Raw genomic sequence first — 20,018 nt, 5'->3', positions numbered from 1 at the left:
TATGAATTCCAGTTGAAAAAAAGCTATTTGGCTCTGGCTAAATAGTTTCTTGCTATTCACCTCTTGACGAAATACTTTGTCATTCTCATTTAAATACAATGCAACAAGAACTCAGAAAAGGCAAACATAGACTTCAGTTTGCAAAACATAAATGAATTAGACCAGAAACTTAACCACACGACCAGAAAAATTGCTATCACACAGCTCTTTAGGGCATGTTTTGTTGCATATTCTTAGAAATAAAAAAAAGGTACTCACCTTTTATACCTAGCCAGCAACAATACAGGAAGATATATTTTTGTTTTGGTGAATGTTTATATGCAATATGCCCTTTCATCAGTTGGAGAAATACAAATTGAAATCAATGTGCATATTTCACTTTAGGATACATTCAGTTCATGTCATGTCCCTTCCCATTACATACATCATAATCCCCCTTTTTCTTTTTGTAAGGCCTTGAGTCCTGAGTTTAACATTATCTGATATTTTATCAGGAACGATAAGGTGCATATGTTTGTGTATTGGCGAGAAGGGGTTGTGTGGATAAGTGAAAAGTGAACATGTTTTCCTATGGGCCATGCCCATGGAAAAACATTAAGAATTCACAATAGGTAGTGGAGACTAGCAGGGCTTGGTTATGTCAGGCAGAGTAATATGCCCACACCTAAAAGGCGTCTCAGAGGAATTCATGTTGGATAATCTCTCCAGTTCCAGAGTGGACCAGTGTGTGACAGCGGATAAAGATAGGTGTGAGGACTCTGTATGAGACAGTCAGAGAGCTATGGTCTGTTGGTGGAATTTGTAGGATGTACAGTTGAGAGAGAAAGAGCATTCCTGGGATGGGCCAAGTCAGGGCCGAGCCTTAGAGTTTGGCTTGGCTCCAAGTGGCAAATGTGGGCTGAACCGGCAAAATGAGCATGCAAGTCTTGCAACCAAAGACACCATTGCCAACACTCTGCCGGCATACAGTGCAAGGCCCCATTACTGGAATCCTGCCTCCTCAACTCCCCCACAAACTTCCTACTTGGATCCCGCCACCTCCTAATGCAAATACCATGCATGGCATTCCAGTTTCCACCCCAAAAACAGATACCCAATGCCTAGAATTCTGTATGCCAATCCTTACTAAATGTTAATCCCTGCATGGTTTCCCCTTTTCCCCAGACCACGCAGAGAGAAAACACACTACTCAGAGCAATCAGACAATGAAGGGAACCAGAGCCAGAAAATGATTTTGCTTTAACGAGGAATAAAAAAATAAACTCTCAGGTAGTAGTGATTAAAATGCCTTTGTGTTCTGCAAAACAGAGGACTACTACTCTGAAATGTTTCCTTAGAAAGCATTTTTATGTGGGTTGTTTAGTGTCAGTTGGTTCAACTCTGACATAAAGCAATTCCCTAATGAGAATGTGCTTTTAGGGCCTTTCTGTCTAGTTAATATATGAAAGGAATGTGTATATGTGCGTTAGCTCTCCTAAAACGACAAACATTAGCAGCTGGTCTAGGTACTGCCAAGTTGAAAAAGGAACAGCATAGACTGAGACACAACACCTTTCCATCAGCACAAGTGATTGTGGACCATTGTTTATTCAGAAATGGGTGAAGGTCATAATTGCTGTTTAATCACTTCTAGCCGCATTGGAATGCAGGGGCAAGAGGCATACCGGCAGACTAGCCTTTTTTAAAGAAATTGATATAAACTCTACAGGGGAGCTTTCGGCATGAACACAACTGGAAGAGGGAGTGGAGACAGGATGATCTTGCAAAGCTCACTCCGAAAGCCAACAGAGGGCTGCAGTTCAATATATGGGCCAGATTTTCATGTACGTTTGCCCACCTCTCTATGTTTTATATATATTGCTTTGTATTAAAAATGTGATGCTTGTGAAATTACATGTTAAAGAATGAAAGGCTGAATCGTATGAGACCTGCAACCCACCGAGATTAATTCAGGGTTGCTGCTACATTAACAAACCAGACTATCGAAGCAGCTTTCTTTATTGCCCAAAGAAATCAAAACAAAACAAAAACAGCACTACAAAGGCAAAAAGATGAAATTGACAAAAGCAACATCGAATCAGGTGGAAACTGCAGCAAATATGTTGGTTAGAATAGGACTACATTTTGATCAAGTATGAAGAAAATGTTAAAGCATATTTTAGTGCCATTATAATTTGTTTACTTGCTTTGGTGGCCATCAGAGTTACATTAAAAAACTTCCCCTGTGTATGATCCAGAATTGTTATATTTTTAGTATTTTTTAAAAAATGTTATGCAATGAATAGTTAGACCTAATGTCCGAAATCAATTGTAATAAACACCAACAGCCTCTCTGGGAGAATCATCTCCTTTGTTTGGCCTATGAGGGGGTGGGTTGAATAGTTGAGAGACAGAGTTCGCGCATTTCCGATTTCCTCTTGACTTGTGAGAAGAAGACGTTTTGAAACTCCACCGCAGTGACTTTGCAACTGGATAGAGAATGCAATGATCTGATTCAGAAAGGCAGTTGAAAAATTGCAATATCCATTTTGTTCATTGCAACCTTGTCCTTTTGCATTTTCGAAGCCTCCAACTTTGACTGGCACTGGTTCTGAATATGCAACAACCTTCTGTACATTTGGTCCCTTCATCATGATTAAATCTGCTTTTTCTGGTTTGTATACTTCAAATAAAGATGCTGCATTGATTACATTGAAGAGGAATAAAGTATAGGATGCATTTAACATGGTGCTTGGAACATGATTTATTAAATAAAGCAACTATTCGGCTTCATATTTGGCTTCAGCCAAACAGTTGTTAAACTATTTGGTATTCAGCTGAATACTGAACATGCTAAACATGCTATTCCGCACAGCACTAGCTAAAATCTCAGAAAGTAATTAAAGGTATTTCATCAGCTTCATACTTCACAAACCATGTCACTGAACTATGTCACTGAAATGGGGAATAGAGTACAAAGTGTGTGTGTGCTTTTATGATTGAAAATAAAATTTAAACCCTTAGTAGCTTTGCCATTGTTAGATATGTCTCCAACAATCTGGAAACTATGGAGGCCTTAGATATCCCACATTGAAATAGGGAATTATAAACCTTTGTTATTGTTATTGCCATAGTCAGTAAAATAATTGAAATCTTTTTGTTAATTAACACTTTGAACTGGGGTATTCAAACTGATTAGTTGGGAGCAGTGAGAGAGGTAGGCATTGCTCACTCGTCATTATTATTATTATTTTTTACTGAAACCAATCATTTAAAGTTAAATTAAATAGAAAATTGCAACCAAGTCAACACTACGATTCTGTTCAACATAGTTTATCTATGTGCAAGATAGGACTAATCATTTGTACAGATAGTGCATAACATTTTAGATTCCAATTGGTCCTAGAATATGAAAACCATATAATTTGCCTTTATTTTCTCTTAAGCCGTGTGTTTATGGTGTTAGAGAAAACTAAGTACATTTGTATTGTTTTAACTTCATAAATGTGTAATTAACTTACTGCCACAAATCATTAACTCCAGGGACTAGTTACAATTATCAATTCAAATTATGCATGTAATAGATTTGTTGAACACCTGATAACTTGAAAAGGCAGGGGTATGCTATGTTTTACCATGAAACAAATAACCCCATGAAACATGGACACATAAATATGTATGTGGACTATTTTCATAACACTTACTACTAAATATGTTTTTATGTCTATCTATTCATGTTTCTGTTACTACTACATATGTGTATTATATTGTGTTTGAAATACCTAAAATAGATTTACCTGAATCAGGTACTTTCCATCCAATGAAGTATTGTAAATGCTTCATAATACATTATATCAAAACCATTTAGTGCTTATTTATGTTATGTGATTTAGAATTATACAGCTAAATTAATAACCTTTAATACAATTATTTTCTGTCAAAACATAAAATAAACATCATGAACATAGAGGATTTAAAACACATATAATTATGTGAGTGTAAGGGTGATAGTATGCTTGTTTGAAGTGTGCTGTAATTAAGGGAATGTTAAAAGTATCTAGTTACCAGTTGGCATATATTAATTATATTAAACTTTACAAGATGTTTTGCAGTACAAGAACATTGGTGGCATATTTGAAGTGTATTGCAATAAAGGGTATTTTTGACGAATTTAGATCCCCACTGGCATATTCTAACTGTTTATTGTGCTACTGTTTAGTGAGTACATTTGGGTTGAATGAAAATTAAGTAGGCATTTATTAGATTTTCTGGTAACCTATGTTTTGGAGTAATGGAGGTGTTGTTACATTCAAACCAACCACTTCTTGCTTTGACATATGCAGTATAGTGGCATGAAGTGGTTGTAGCACCAGTGTGATAGATTATGCCCAATGTTATGAAGGTTTTCTTGTCAAGAGATACTTGGCTATATGTAAAGCCTGTAAACTTACAGTGGTTTTTGGTACCATCTGCATTGCTATCACATATTGGCCATGTGAATTTATTTGTATGTTGGAATGATTGTCTGCATTAAAAAAGGGCATAACATGCTATGATTTGCATTCTGTTGAAGCTGGTAAAAATGGAATGGATTCAGAATTTAGTACGGGTACGTACACAAATTGTTCATTAGGTATGTGCTCTTCTGAAACATGGTTGCAGAGAGTTCATGTGTGCTTACACGTGTATGAAATCTGGAAGATTATAGGGATGTTTTTTTGTATCCAGTCCTTGTAATAAGTACATTAGGAATTTATGTGGATGTTCCTGTGTGTTTATGGTCAATTTGACCATTCCTGTACAGTAGTCCAATTCTTGCCTTATACCTGAGACGCTGTAAGTGCTGTCAGAATAATATGTGGCATTTCTATGAAGGACAAGCATTTGCAAACAGAACTACTCCAGTCTGAATTTAAATGGACCAGAGAGTTGTGCCACAGCATCCCTTTAAGGGCCTGCAGTTGTTTTTTGAGAAGAGACATATGTCTGTTTTTTTTTTTTTTCTGATGGATGTACAGTTGAGTTTTGGAGTTGAAAGTTATTCAGTCTTGGAGAGATACGATCCCTGTGCTTGAGGCCAAGGACAAGTCACAAGTCTTGCAGTCCTGTTTTGGATGAGTTGCAGAGGGCGGAGAGTAGAAGCAGGTCGATTTAGAAAGAGGCTGTTGCAGTAGTACAGCCTAGGGAGAACCAGAACTCTGGAGACAGTGAGCTTCTGGGGGAAGGAGAGGAAAGGAAGAATACCTTTGAGGAGGTGCTGCTGGTAGTGTGACTTCTTAGAGACGTCAGAGATGTGAGAAGAGAAGGAGAGTGTGGAGTCGAAAAGGACCCCCAGGTTTTTAGCCTCAAAGGTTGGAGGCCAAGAGAGGCTGGCCAGAGAGTGACAGGAAAGGAGGGAGTGGGTGTGCCAATGAGGAGAATCTCGGTCTTACTGGCATTAAGGCAGAGATCATGTGTAGCAAATTAAGGGTGCACTTGCAAAAATGTATTACATTCAGTGAGAAAGACTTTGTTAAAAGGACATTATGGTTAAGTTGCACTAATAAAAAGCTCTGAAATTAGGTGAGAAAAATGTTGTTGAATGGACGTTATAGTTACAAGTAAAACCGAAAATCCACAGAAATTCACCAGTTAAAGTAAGCTAAGCAACTGTAACTTGTGCCACCACTGTGCACTGCTTAGACTAACACCATGGACATTAAAGATAAAATCAATTATGACATTGATTTGGCCACATCTGATCTCTACAGGCTGGCCTTGAGGAAAAATAATCCATAAAGTAATTATTGAATTAGAGACATTGACAGTCAGTGTTCGGCTACTCTGCAAATAATACAGAGTCTTGAAGGAGGTCTCAATTGTGATATGACCTACATAAATCAACAGGCATTTGTTTCTCAATGTCCTTAATATTATCACAAGTTATTTTCTTTCACTGCATACACTACCTTTAGACAGCTGATATTGGCTTACTTGCATTTGATATTAACGTATTATCCTGTTTATGCTACTGATGCAAGACCACAGTTGAACGGGTGGTTGAAAACCATATTACCGCAGATCACGCCTTCTTTCTAATGGGGAAAATCAATCCTGATATTTTTAGAGACTACTTTTCAGTTATTTTACAGACTGTTTGTGAGCCACTCTATTCTCACGTCAGCCCTACCTTCAATGGATAGCCTAGGGGTACAGTGATCTCTCTTTAATTCCCTATGAATTTTACAACTACTGTTGATCAATCCTAAAAGAATTTGAAAATCACGTACATTTGTGTTTTCATTTTAACTTCACTAAAGCCTCAGCATTATTGTTCTGAGGATGAAAACCCTGGGCTGTGATCTCATGACCTACAATTGTGACTTTGCTTCTGTACCTCTGTGCTTTCTGAAAAGACATATGTGTACCTTTATTCCTTTATTGTGTCAGCCCATGGCGGTCCTCCAACCAGTGTTCATCCACATTTTTACATTTTATTAGTAGGTCTTCTACATCTTTCCCTCTTTCTATAAGGTAGGGAATGGCTCGATGTAGGAAAGTATTGATTTAATTTGAATTGTTAACATACTCAAATGGCATACCAATAATCCATGCATACTCATGCCCCACACAGGCAAAGACAAGTTTATATTCGTTTTTACACAGAGTACAGAGACATTTCAATATCCATTTGTAAAATTGAGAGTCGAGTATATTGTAGATCCTTGGATATGTGCAAGTACCAGATTGATAAATGTGAGAAGCCTCCTTGACATGTTTACCCTCAGGTTCAGATGTTGCTAAGATCTGCAGAGAGTCACAATTGACCAATGGGTTTTGATTATTCCTAGAACATGATTATTTTAAGCGTGTGGGATTAGACAACTGATCCCTCTGGATTCCGCATGTTTGTAATCCCTATGAGGGAGTCTATGGATGCGATATGTCACCTGCAATGTCAGGGCCCATAAGTAACGTTGTGCAATGGAAAGACATATGACCACAGTCATCTGAAACAGAGAAAATGTTATGGGCATCTAGAAATACTTGTCTCAATTGATATATTGGATCATCTGTCTCAAAGGGCTGTCAAACCTGCTGTCTCACCAATGGATGGAAACCTGGGAAGAATTTTGATTTTTGTGTCTTCAAGTTGGGTGGAGAGTTTCTATTTATATTATATAACTGAATGGGTAATTCCTTAGTATTGATGTTGTAACAGGTAACTCCAAACTAAATGTCATTGTCCACAGTATACATGTTGATCTTTTCCATCTTCTATGGACCCAGGCCATTCACAGTAAAGGTACTCACCTGTCAAGTATAGTAAGTAACTTGCCTGATATCAACAACATTGCTATAACAATCTTGAGGTATTTGCCCAAGAATTAAATATGTTCAGTTCATTGAAAAACATTCCAGTAGGAGTATCTTGAGACAAATGACACTTTCTGGATCATTATTGTCACCCACAAAGTAAATAGTGTCCTCTTTGCAATATACTTATGGAGTCAGATGTAGAGAAAGTCCTTGTGAAAAATTGTATTTAAATTAATAACAGCTTCATTATTAAGAAATATTGTTCCTTTTCTGAACTTTATCTGCAATGTCGGTTGCCTGTAAATTCCAAGAATAGTGCCTTCTTCTTTTACTAATACTTCTGCAGCATGAGGCAGCAAAAGAGCAGACTAAAATGTTTGCAAGATCATTGAAGTCCATTTGTTTCCCTTGATTCTGGAACAAACTTGATTATTTCTAAAATCCAAATTATTTGTGAATTGAGGGAGTATGTCACTACCAATATTAAAACAACACATAACATGACTTACAACCTCTAGCTCCGATTACTAATAAATGAAAGGGTCAGTCAAATCCAAATTGGATTATGTGTGACGAGAGGAAAGATCTACTCCATTTTCTTATTACATGTCCTGCTTATGATTGTATTAGGGCACAGCTCAGTATTCTTCCTGTTCTTAAAGAAAAACCTTGGATCCTGCCATTCCCTCTAACTTTCATCTTATTTCTCTTCTTCCTTTCCTTTCCAAACTGTTGGAATGTCTCATCTACTCTCAGGTTCCTTCCTTTATCACTCTTAATTATATGTTACCTTGCTTCCAGTCTGGTTGTTGGCCCCTTCATTCCACATAAACTGCTCCTCTTTCCATCTGTGAATCTCTTCTTTCTGCCCGCCACACTATACTCTGTTCTATTCTCATACTCTTGGATGTATCTGCTGTTTTTAAAACAGTGGATCATACATTACTTCTCCAATCTCCTCTTTCCTTTGCTTTTTCTGGCTCTATTATCACATGGTTTCAATCCTAACTCTCTAATCACACTTACTCAGTATGCTGGGCTGGTATTCGCTCTGATTCCCTCCCTATTTCACACAGTGTTTCACAAGGGTCTGTTCTTGCCCTTTTCTTTTTTCCATGTATACCTCTCCCTTGGCTAATATTATCTCTTCTTTTGGGTAGTCTTGTCACTTGTATGCTGATGACACCCAGCTATTTCTATCCTTTTTACACCTACTATACAACCAAATCTTTCTTACTGTCTCTCTGTCATTAAAATTTGGATGTTGGACCACTGTCTTGCCCATAATCCATCTGAAACCGAAGCCCTTTTTTGCCCTGCTAATACTATTCCTCTACCTGTTTCCCCCTCTTTTATTCTGTTTTCCCCTTCTCATCTCACTTTTTCTCTTACTGCCTGCAACATTGGCCTCCATCTTCACACCAATCTTTCGTTCACCCATCACATTTTGATCACATCCCGTTCCTGTAGGTCACATCTTTTCAATTTTCATAAAGTTCGACCTTTTCTCAATTTTGGTGACACTCAGCTCTTTGTTAAAGTTTTGATGATTATTCTATTGTTCTGTACTCGTATTTGGTTTTCCTGTATCTTGTTTAGCTCCACTCAAAGCTGTTTTGAATTTCTCTGTCCATCTCCTATGCTCCTTACCCATTTGCCATTCAATCTATGCTTCTTTGGCCTCTCTTAGATGGATACCATTCCACTCTCAACTTAAATGCAACTTTCTCACTATAGTATTTAAATCCCTTTAGGGACTTGCTCATATCTATCTTACTTCTCTTGTTTCCCTTCATATCCCTTCTTGTACTCTTCGTCTGAAACCCATTTTGTTTTAACTGTATCTCACACTCCATGTGCTTCAACTAGCTTCCATTCTTTTTCTCTATTGGCTCTTCTGCACTGGAATGCTCTCCTCTATCTGTGGTCCATCCACTCCTATTGTACTTTTATTGCTGCTCTAAAACCATTTGTACTGCAACCTTAACCATATTGTAGGTCTCATAGTAAGTTATGTTTTCATTGTACTACACCTTTTCACTTCATTTGTACTGTAAATTAGTTTTGTACCGTGCCTTGGAGGTCTTCTGGAAAATGTCTGGAAAACCCCAATGCCATTGTCATTTCTTTTGGGGGACCTACATACTAACATCACCAAAGCAACTGCAAATTGTATATATGGAGTTTGGCGTCACAGGGCAAAGAATTCTAGTTGCCCCTGTGTTTAGATCTTTTGAGATATAGGGATTTTTTGGGGCTGCGAGTGAGGATTTAAAAAATGATATCTTATGTTGGCCATTTCTCACTCTCCCCTCTGGTGAAGAATGACATGCAGACTTTTAGCTATAAGAGTGTCCAATGTATTTTTATGCTATCCCATGTTACCTAGGATTTTCAAATGGAGGGGTTTTAACACACTCTCATTTAATCATTCCACATTTTAGTGCTGTCATCTTATTATTTTACGATTGTTGTGGTGTTTTTACTGTGTGTTTTTGTTGTGGTGTTTTTATTGCATTGGATTATTTATATCATGTGTTTTTACAGCTTGTTTTTTTTTTATTATGCTTTCTCAAAAGACTCAAAGAATTTAAAATGTAAATGAAATCTAAGTCTTCCTACAGAGGAATTATGACATTATATTGTTTTTGGTTCAACTGTGATACCATGTGTACATCTTCAAGCAATCAGGAATCCATAGTACCACGATTACATTCTCATTGGTCTAGCAGATTAAATTGGGTAATCCTTGTATTTGTCAGTAATTGTCTGAACACTTTTTCTCCAATGCCCTGTGTTTCTTGAAATAAACAGTCTTTGGAGAGAAACGGATCCTTACCTCCAGTGGTGTACCTGTTGAAGAAGGTGTCATTGACTGGTCAACCTGGAACATCACTCAGTCCCACTTTGGAAATAATGTTAGCATGCTGCATTCCAAGTGGAGAAACACTCATAATTTATAAACGTTAAGTGAAAATCCTTTCATTATCATTTTGTTCCTTTACAGATATGATAGTTGTGTCAGGCACTTGAATATTTCGGAAATTAATTTCCATTTGGTCTGAATGCTTTTCAGTAGATACCATTCGAAGTGACATAATTTGCACTTCTTTTTAACTTGATCAGGTGGCAGGTTTTGGTGCAGAGAACCTTAGACCATAACTATCACCCAATGGTTGAGATGGTATTGCCCTATTTTGATTTCAAATGTGATACCTCCATTAATTGGCATCTCATTTTCCATCAAAAATATGTCATTCTCCAAGGATGGATTTGAGGGTAATGCATTGATTTTCACCACTTAGTTGATTCAAACTGCTGAGTACTTTTCAACAGATCAAGTTTGCCTGATGCTTTGTATCTTTTAGAGCAAATATGCCACACTGTTCCTGACCCTCCATAGGCACAAACAACCTCTCATCTTTGACTTCCCACTCAAAAAGAAAGTATGAGTTTGTGAACAGTTCTGAATGCACCTTTCTCCTCTTTGGTGTTTTATGAACTTGACTTTGGGCATCCCCCTTGGGGGAATTTTCATCAAGCTCAAGTTTAGGTGGGTTTTGCAAAAAATCTACAGGGATAGAAATAAATTGCAAAATCACAAATAGAACAGGGAATCTGCCTTTAATCATGTTTCACATCACAGCCTCTGCTTGGAGTTTGATATCTACACTAATTTAGAAATTAACAAATACTCAAATGATTTCGGTCTCTAGGTCAAATGTATTTTATTTACTTCTTATTGAGTCTCGTGTATAGGAAATTCTTAGTCAAACACTATTTTCACAGAGCATAAAATGAGTTTTATATAAGGGGTAGTATATCTTTCCTACAATGTCCCCCTTTAGATCTTTTCTTTGGACATTTTAATTTTGGATATATTTGGTTTGGACTGTGTTTGTAGGTGCATAAGAATTAGGATTTCCCTTTTGGGGTCACTATATCTGGCCAATGCATCCAGTCAATTCTTTAACCCATCGCTCAATTTCAATAATCGTTTCTAATCACATTGACTGCGGGGTGGTCTCTGCTCATATCTCTGTTCCCCCATGGAACAAGATTGTATCATCTAGGTGAGTAATTTCTTTAATTCTGATAGTTGGGTGTATTGCTCAGCCATCTCTCCCCCTGATCCTGCAACATGCCAAGTTAACTCCACCCATTCGGCATCATTTTGTGCAGCAATTTCTGCATTAGATATAGCCTGTGATAGGTTTCCTTCACTTACTCTCACTCACTAGGATTCTCCACTTGCCTTTGATTAGAACTAACTTGTTATGCCATAAGGGGATGTGGCAGTGATGAGGTAGCCCTCCCATAGAAATATGAAATTAAAATTCAACTGAAAAATGTGTTTCCTATGTCACTCCCGGTATGGATCTGTGTCATTGCTAATACTTAAATATTCAGATTTGCAAGAACATTCAGAATGCAAAGCCATCCTTTATGTTTCTGTGGCTACATGCATAACAGAGTTAATACATTATTTAGAGGTGTAAATAATTCAGACATTGTTATATACACTTTATTATATGCATGTTCTTCTTCTCTTCACCCTGAATTGGTATCTAATTTTTCATTTTTCAAATAATATAAAGGGTTCTAAACCTATTGATAATAATGCATTTCCACTTATTTCAGAGCACATTTCATAGTACATTTCAGCTTGTGACTTGTGACATGTTCAACTGTGACTTTTATCTGTATAATCCATCGGCTGAGAAAGCTATTCTAAGTACAAAATTGACTATTTACATAGGCTGCTTTATTGAAATAATCATTCTGGCTTTGGCCTTGTTGCAATGCCATGGCCATCGTGTAGGGCCCGTTGAGGCCTCTGCAATTAAGAATGAAACACTATACTGATATACCAGACACTGAAATTGTGACCAGCCAATCTGCTGAAAAAAGGACTGCACAGATTTTGAGTTTGTAGTTAATTTTGACGTATTTGTTTGTATTTTACACAGAGCCCTTAGTCTTTGTTATAGACACACCGGTACCATAGAATCAAATCAAATTGGATGTAATGTGTCTGTTCATTCCTAATCGCAAGAAGCTGAGCTCTACACAAACATAGAGTCTAGGTGAACCGTAGTTCACACCTTTAGGTTCATGGTACTTAACGCTACATGAGATGTTCTGTCCCATGTAACAGTGTTTGCTAATGCATTCTTTGTTCATTAATATTTTAAATCTTCCATGTTATCTGCACTTAACATTCAGTACATTGCTTCCTTTCACAATACTAGCATACAAGTGGACATTTCAGCATATTCACTTTTAACATGTCAGCATACATATTGCAGCTAGCTTCATTTTTTGATAAATAAGTAGTGATGTTTAACCTTCTTTAACACAATATTCTGAGACAATCCCATTCAGAATGCACCTTGTTCAATGTATAATTCTGTATGAAGCCCTTCTGAATTCATAATGTTTAATGCAGCCTATTACATGTATTCAAATTATACATTGAAGAACAACTCTCCTCTCTATGCATACAGTGTCCAGCTCATGTATTTACAGAAACAGTGCCCATTTCACTTTGGTATGGATATAGTTCACAGCTGGGTAGTAGTACCCAGTCCACTTTATCCAGTGAGGCGGTGTCCCACTCACATGATAGCAGCCACTCAGTACTCTAAATTCATGGTGTCTCTCTGAAGACCATAATCTCTGAGGCAATGAAGGCTTTGTGCTTGATCAATGCTTGTTACTTACTACCTTTGTCATTCCTTCCCCACTACCTATGTGTGTGCGCTATCTCAACTGATATTCCCATCTGACCCATGTAACTTCCACCCTGATACTAAATTTCTATTCACTGGTTGGTTGGTGTGTTATTGTTATATGCATTCTGGTAGACTCAAACACGTTTGTGTCTTATTAAGCTCACTAGCAGTGGTCACAGCTTCAGAGATACTAGTGGCCATCCTGATATCGGCATTGGTGTTCCCTGTGGTTCCTCTCAGCTCCCTCGCTCAAATTTCTTCCTCTACGTCTGCAAATCCTGCTGCTTTGTTTGCTTTGCAGCTTCAGTGATCCTGACTCTACCAGAACACCAGCACAACTCCATGTAGGTCCCAACTGAAGTATGGGATTCTATGATGAAGGAATAACATGGGTTACCCCATAAGGCTCCGTGCATGCATACACGTCCATTCAGTGAAGGTTCATACATGCATGATTGGTCTCAATGTTAGTATAGCAAGTCAGTGCTCTGTGGTCACAAATGCCTAAGGGTTTCTGAGGAAAATATGAGTAAACTAGATGGTGAAATTGGACCACTGGGCACTCAGAAAATAATCATTTGTTGTATCATGTTCTAGATGGCTTATTAGATAAAGATAGTCCTGCAGCAAAAGTAGTAGGAATAGGTCACCCAATACCTATATTAACTTAATGAATTCAGAAAAGACTTCTTTCCTGCTCACTTTTCTGTTCTGGACATATATACATTCAGACACCAATCATCTTCTTGTAAATTACCACCAATTGGTCCAATTTAACATCAATAAACCTTAAGTATTGTTTTGTTACCTTGAATTATTCTCTAATGTATTTTTATAATTAGCCATGATATGATATGATGTGATATGATATGATATGATATGGTATGATATGATGAGCCATTTATAAGGCGCCTGTGCACGAGTGTTTCTAGGCATGACAAGACAAGGTAAACAAGACAGAGGGAGGACAAAACAAACAATCTTACTAGGCCTTGTGTCATTCAGAGTATGCAACCATAACGTTGAGTTATCCTTTAGTGTGTGGACAGCAGTAGTGTTCTACATATCCAATGCAGGCACGCTCAGGAAATTTCACAACAATAATAACACAGGTGAAGCTGAACCCCTAAAAGAAATTCCATGAATAAGAATAGGAGCCAGACCTTCTATCCAGTTGCATCATTATTTTGTAACAATTTAGCACTAAACACACGCAATGCCACAGAGAAAACTCTCACAATAAAAATGCAACAGATGAAGTGACGACTGACACAGAAGTATTGACAAAAGTTACTGGAATCATAGCATATCTCCAGTGGCATAAACATCCTGTCACATGGTACAAATCATCAGGGGACAAATCCTGTGCATATCAACCAGACAGACGCCTAATTGCTCTGAATCAAGATTGAAAAACACATGGCTCTTTTGGATTTAACATAACAAATGTGTAAACATTGCTAAATCTGATACGGCAAAACTCTAGGCACGTGCCCTAGTGGATTTAACCCTTGACATTGGGACCTTGCCACTGATCTCATTTGGAGCTGGTATTGGATGACAAGATGACAGAATACGCCCCATGAACACTGAGTATCATAAAATAATGCCTCTCCTGGATTTGAGTGGAGGCTTGAATTTGGAGAGCAACTTCAAGATTCCCTTGCATAATCACCTGCAGTTAGCACATTCTCTTGGCCGAATCGCTCAGTAGGCTGGCTATGCTGGTCCACAAAGTCCTCTCATGCCTTAAAAAGGGGGACCTACCTCTAAACATTGCATGGCCTCAGAGCCTGGGAAGGAGCCTGAGAAGGAGAAGGCACTAACATCCTTACGCCACAATATAAAACAATATCTTGTTTGAAAGTTACAGAGGTAAGCATTGTAGAGACACTATTTGTTTTGATGTGATAAGCACAATCTTCAATGTCTGTGAATTCTATAATGATATGTCAAAATAATCATGCACCATAGAAACATATTATTTTAGCAAAGTCCTTAAATGGATACATTCATAAAAAGCATCTGTTTTTCTGATGCCTGTGTCTCTGTGGAATGCTGACTAGATGCATGTGTTCTCAATATAACCATTACTGTACTGGGAAACCAACCAGCTCTTCTGATTTGCTATAAACTGTATTGACATGTCTACCTATGCCTGTTTTTCAGATCTATGATGGAAGAGATAATTCAGTACACCTGCTAGGGGTTTTTACAGGTTCATCCTTGAGAGGATTGACATTAAGCAGTACTTCCAATCACATTTGGCTGGAATTCAACTCAGACTCTGACGTAACCGATGAGGGCTTTCAACTTGTTTATACCAGTGAGTACTCATAAGCACATTACAATGTATTTAAAGGAAATATGTTAATATTGTCATTCATATGTGGTTAACCTCTGAAGGTCAGGGTTTTAATCTTAAGAGCAGTTCTGCGCAGGCCATTCCAGGTGCACTCGTCTCGGATTAACACAAGTATGTTTTAAAAATATTTGCATATTTGGAAAAACATGCCAAGTCAAGTTGTCCACCTTTTTTTGGCTCTGGGCCATTTGGACTCAGGGAATCCCTAGATAGAGAGTGAAATCTCTGTACACTTTGTGCATTGAGATGGACAGTGTTTCACTCACATAACATTTTGATGTGGGGAAAAAGACTGCCATTCCAAAATGTTTCACTTGTTTGTTTTGTACCACAAAAAGCTGGCAGAATCCATAGGGATCCTGCCTGAAAGCGGCTACCATGTTTTTACATGGGCTCTGACATTATTGCACATGGATTCACACAGCAGTGATGCCAGTGCATTGTCCCTTTGGTGCAGCATATGAATTAGAAATATTGTGACTGGCCAGATTTCTAAACCATAGTGCCTTATTACGAGTGTGCTGGTCCCTTAAAACGGTGCTGGTAAGCCTATCGGCACCGGTGTTACTGACCAGCACACTCTGAGACTTTCACAGAAGCACCGGCACTGTTATTAACAGCACCAGTGCTTCTGTCATCCCCATTCCCATTGAGTCCTATAGGACTAAAATGGGAATGGGGATTAACGATTTTCCGGTGCCTGACTTCCAGGAACACCAGGGTCGTAATCTCCAGTGTTTCCGTGATTTCAGGCGCCAGAAAAATGTGCCGGTCTTGTAGTGAGGCCCATATTCTTGCATATGAGAAAAATAATAATATTGCCCATGCTTTGGAACCTGAAAAAGAACATTAATGGGACAATTGTGTTAACATTTCAAATTACATACAAGAGAGACCATCATTTGGACATTCGTGCTGTTGGGCCCGATGCATGCAATTCTCAATTTTTCCAGGCAGAGGGCAAAATCAAAGAGCAAAACCAGGGAAAATTGCCATTACTTTTCCATTTTACAAACATGTAAATGCTGAATGGAAACTATGCTTTGCTGCAGCTTTTTACATGGACTCCTATGAAATGTGCTTGCTTAGTTTCAGGTGCTAACTTGAGATGCTTACAATAGGACATCATTTGTTTTACACCAGCATGGACATCTCACACATGTATACAATGAGGTGTTCACACAAGATTTAAGGGGAAATCACATTGGAGATGATTGTCTGGAGCAGAAAATCGAGATGTAAGAGCAGTTATTGGCCTCCATTTCCTAAACCACCTGGAGCAAAATGAATTCCTTAGAGTTTTTGAGTCATGAAAAAAGTGTTTACCTCTTTCTTCAGATTTGCACTGCTATGATTATAGCCTTCCTTGTTTGAAGAAAAGTATTTTACAATATTTACATAGAGGGATACATGTCTGCTGAGGCAGCTGCCATCAATCCACAACCCCATCTCCTTTCCCCATGCTGCTGATGTTTCAGAATGGTCATGCTGAAGCAAGACTGCTACTCTGTTCAGGGATCTCAGTACTTCAGTAGATCCTCGTAATGTTCTGCAAAAACTACATGCATCATGTTATGCATTAAAACATTGCGGATGATGAAGGCATCAGATAACTTGCAGTTAGCACATGGCTTCTGATTAGCAACATTCATTAAATAATTGATTGTAAGCAACATTCTGCATCCACAGATTCTGCTGCACCCTCCAAACTACCTGTGCTCTCCTGCATCTCAGCTCCCTAGGCACCTGCCTGCTAGATATATAATCAAATGGCCATGGTAAATAAATTAAAATGTCCATGCTGTGAAAACTCATGCAGTCAAGGTGCAAGGTCGGTGCTCTGTATGTATCAGTCTCAGACTCACCTGCACTAGGGTCCACACACAGGAATTCTTGGTTGGAAGAAACAGACTCAGAGCACATTGAAACGATTTGAAGGGCATGTAGGTAGGTTTCTGTGTTGGGCTCTCTGTGAGTACAAGATCTGGCACCTAACCTTGGCAGAAGATACTAAAGAAGATGTGCAGGTTAGAAGCCCAGCATGGCAAGAAATGTGACATAAGATGACTAAACAGAGAACACTATTCATCATGGTATTTTATCATCTGCTATGGACTCTAGCATACACAAGGCTTGCCAGGTTGCACAGTCTAATGGGCGACATCACTTTGAGGGAATACATAGGGATTTGGAAATCATTGCAGTCAGTGGTTTCTAGTGGTTTCACAAAGACTAACAGATAGAAGTGAGAACAGATTGATAGGATTAAAGCGCATGTATTCAAAATGGATTGATGGCAAGAGTCTTTAGCTGGTGGGTGACACAAAGACGTATGTGGAGTGAGTAACCTCAAAGGGGAGTTTAAAGACAGTTCTCTTCTGCTTATGCCAAATTATTGTAACACTCAAACAACAGAAGATAAAGTAATTATGAAGTTATTCCTATGGCTAAATCCCTAGCCAAACATTTAAATGACCCTATCTGTGCATAATCTCATACCAATTGATAGGGGCCCTAGTTGGTGCTGCTGGGCTGACTACAAGTGGTGTAGATATCTTGTCCCTAACTCTCTAAAACACTTTCCTGGTGTCTAGTACGTGCACACCAATTGGAGGTCGATCCTTTTTTTTTAATTTATCGCCCCAATATGTGTGTCTTATCAAAAAAACACAAGAACAAAACACCCACAGCAACTGCTTTGGAGAACAGTTGTCAGTGGGAAAAAGATTTTCATAAAAACAAGGGGCAAAACACGTATACCTCGCTAGCCCAAACTTTAGGTGAAACACAATACGTGTGGATAACAGATTGAATTTCTTTAAACAAGCCCTTAATTTTCTTTGTAAGGGGATGAAGGTCTGGGTTATCCACCAGGCCTATTGAATGGTCAACCGGTTTCAGCGGGATTCACTCGTGGCCGCTTTCTTCAGGACAAATACTTTTTTAATTCTTGTATTCTTAACAATATCTTCAGCACTGTGAAGTATTTAGAGGGTGTCTTCTAGGGTCCAAGACTGGATAGGGTAGTCGATTCCTAGTCCTATATGGACAGAAGACAAGAAAGAAAGAGGCTGGTATCAGTCTCAAGTACTAAATGGTCTATTTTAAAAATGAAAATGAAAACTACTGGGAGTGCCACCTGTTTGGAGATAATGGTCATCATACCTCTGTGGTGCCTCCCCAGGATCAGTGATGTGGTCTGTGTCTTCAACAATCTCCACTGTGGCAGAAATTCTATTGATCCCGTAGGGGAGAGGATCTATTCGGTTGTCTTTCCTCGCTCCTATCCCTGTAGTCAAAGAATGGACATATGTGAGTGCTTGGTTCCGATTGATTTGTCTGTAACACTAGTATAATGTCACCTCTTATGGAGTCTCTTTTCTTACTTAAGAAAAAACTCAAATTGTGATATCAACTATGCAGATTTTTCTCATAGGCTTTCCTATTGAGGTGCTGCCCATAGGTATATAGCTGATTATTTCCCAAACACCCTCTGCCTGTTGTCCCCAGAGTCCAATACACCCACCAGTGGCTTCTTTTTAGCTTACTGAACGTGAATGTTTCTTACCTCTAAGGTGCTGGTCTGGCCGTTTTCAGAGTAAATCTGGTACTCTGTCATCTTGCATGTGGCGTGTTTTTATATCCTGACTCGTAGCCACATGATCAGCGCTGTTGTATCACGTGCGCTTGGCTCAGCCGTGATGATTCGCTGCAGGGCTATGTTTTTTCTAAGTGGGTGGCTCCCCGTGTGTCGGCCGCGCCGACGCACGGCCTGAGGCCGTCTGGGACATGTAGTAAATTATCCTACTTACGTCGTTCCGTGTGTCCCGGGTGTCTATTAGCCGGCTTCCAGTTTTCCGCATACTATTGTGTTTTAGAAAAGGTGCGGCTTCTGGATATCAATAAACTGTCAGCCCACATAGTTCCGAATTACACCGTATTGTTAAGTAGGAAAAAACGGGGTAAAGCAAATTTTTTCTAAGGGGAAGCGTCCATGCTGCGGACACGACACTAGGATGCATCTAGAGGCTTCGACTAAGTAATGGTGGCTGGAAGATTTAAAGTGTCTCAGCCAAGGTATATGTTGTTTGGATTTTGTTTTTCAAATGCCACTGTGTATTGTAATGAAGGCAACCAGGGATTTTGTAGGCAATCAGGGATTTTGTTTTCCAAATGCCACTGTGTATTGTAATGAAGGCAACCAGGGATTGCTTGGGGCCGTCTGGGACATGTAGTAAATTATCCTACTTCCGTCGTTCCGTGTGTCCCGAGTGTCTATTAGCCGGCTTCCAGCTTGCCACGTAATATTGTCTCTTAGAAAAGGTGCGGCTTCTGGATATCAATTCACTGTCAGCCAGCATAGTTCCAAATTACACCGTATTGTTAAACAGGAAAAAACGGGGTAAAGCGAATTGTTTCGGGTTTTGTTTTCAAAGGTGAAGCGTCCATGCTGCGGACACGACACTAGGATGATTGGGAGTTGTAGAACATATAGAGGCTTCGACTAAGTATTGGTGGCTGGAAGATTTAAAGTGTCTCAGCCAAGGTATATGTTGTTTGGATTTTGTTTTCCAAATACCACTGTGTATTGTAATGAAGGCAACCAGGGATTTTATAGGCAACCAGGGATTTTGTTTTCC

The 20,018-nt window shown here is 38.8% G+C and overlaps 1 protein-coding gene across 5 annotated transcripts in view; it reads left to right on the top strand.

Annotated features, from left to right (window-relative positions):
* The window catches only part of CSMD3 (CUB and Sushi multiple domains 3), a 3,270,409-nt gene that overhangs the window by 2,000,245 nt on the left and 1,250,146 nt on the right, over positions 1 to 20,018 (top strand). For all 5 annotated transcript variants that reach the window (XM_069621531.1, XM_069621530.1, XM_069621528.1 and 2 more), the window contains one exon: positions 15,183 to 15,339. In XM_069621531.1, the coding sequence (XP_069477632.1) occupies positions 15,183 to 15,339 (157 nt within the window). The remainder of the gene's footprint in view (positions 1 to 15,182; positions 15,340 to 20,018) is intronic.

The sequence above is a fragment of the Ambystoma mexicanum genome, chromosome 5q (genome assembly GCF_040938575.1).
Source record: "Ambystoma mexicanum isolate Mex_15411 chromosome 5q, UKY_AmexF1_1, whole genome shotgun sequence".
Lineage (NCBI taxonomy): Eukaryota > Metazoa > Chordata > Amphibia > Caudata > Ambystomatidae > Ambystoma > Ambystoma mexicanum.
This window is presented reverse-complemented; position numbering and strand designations above follow the sequence as displayed.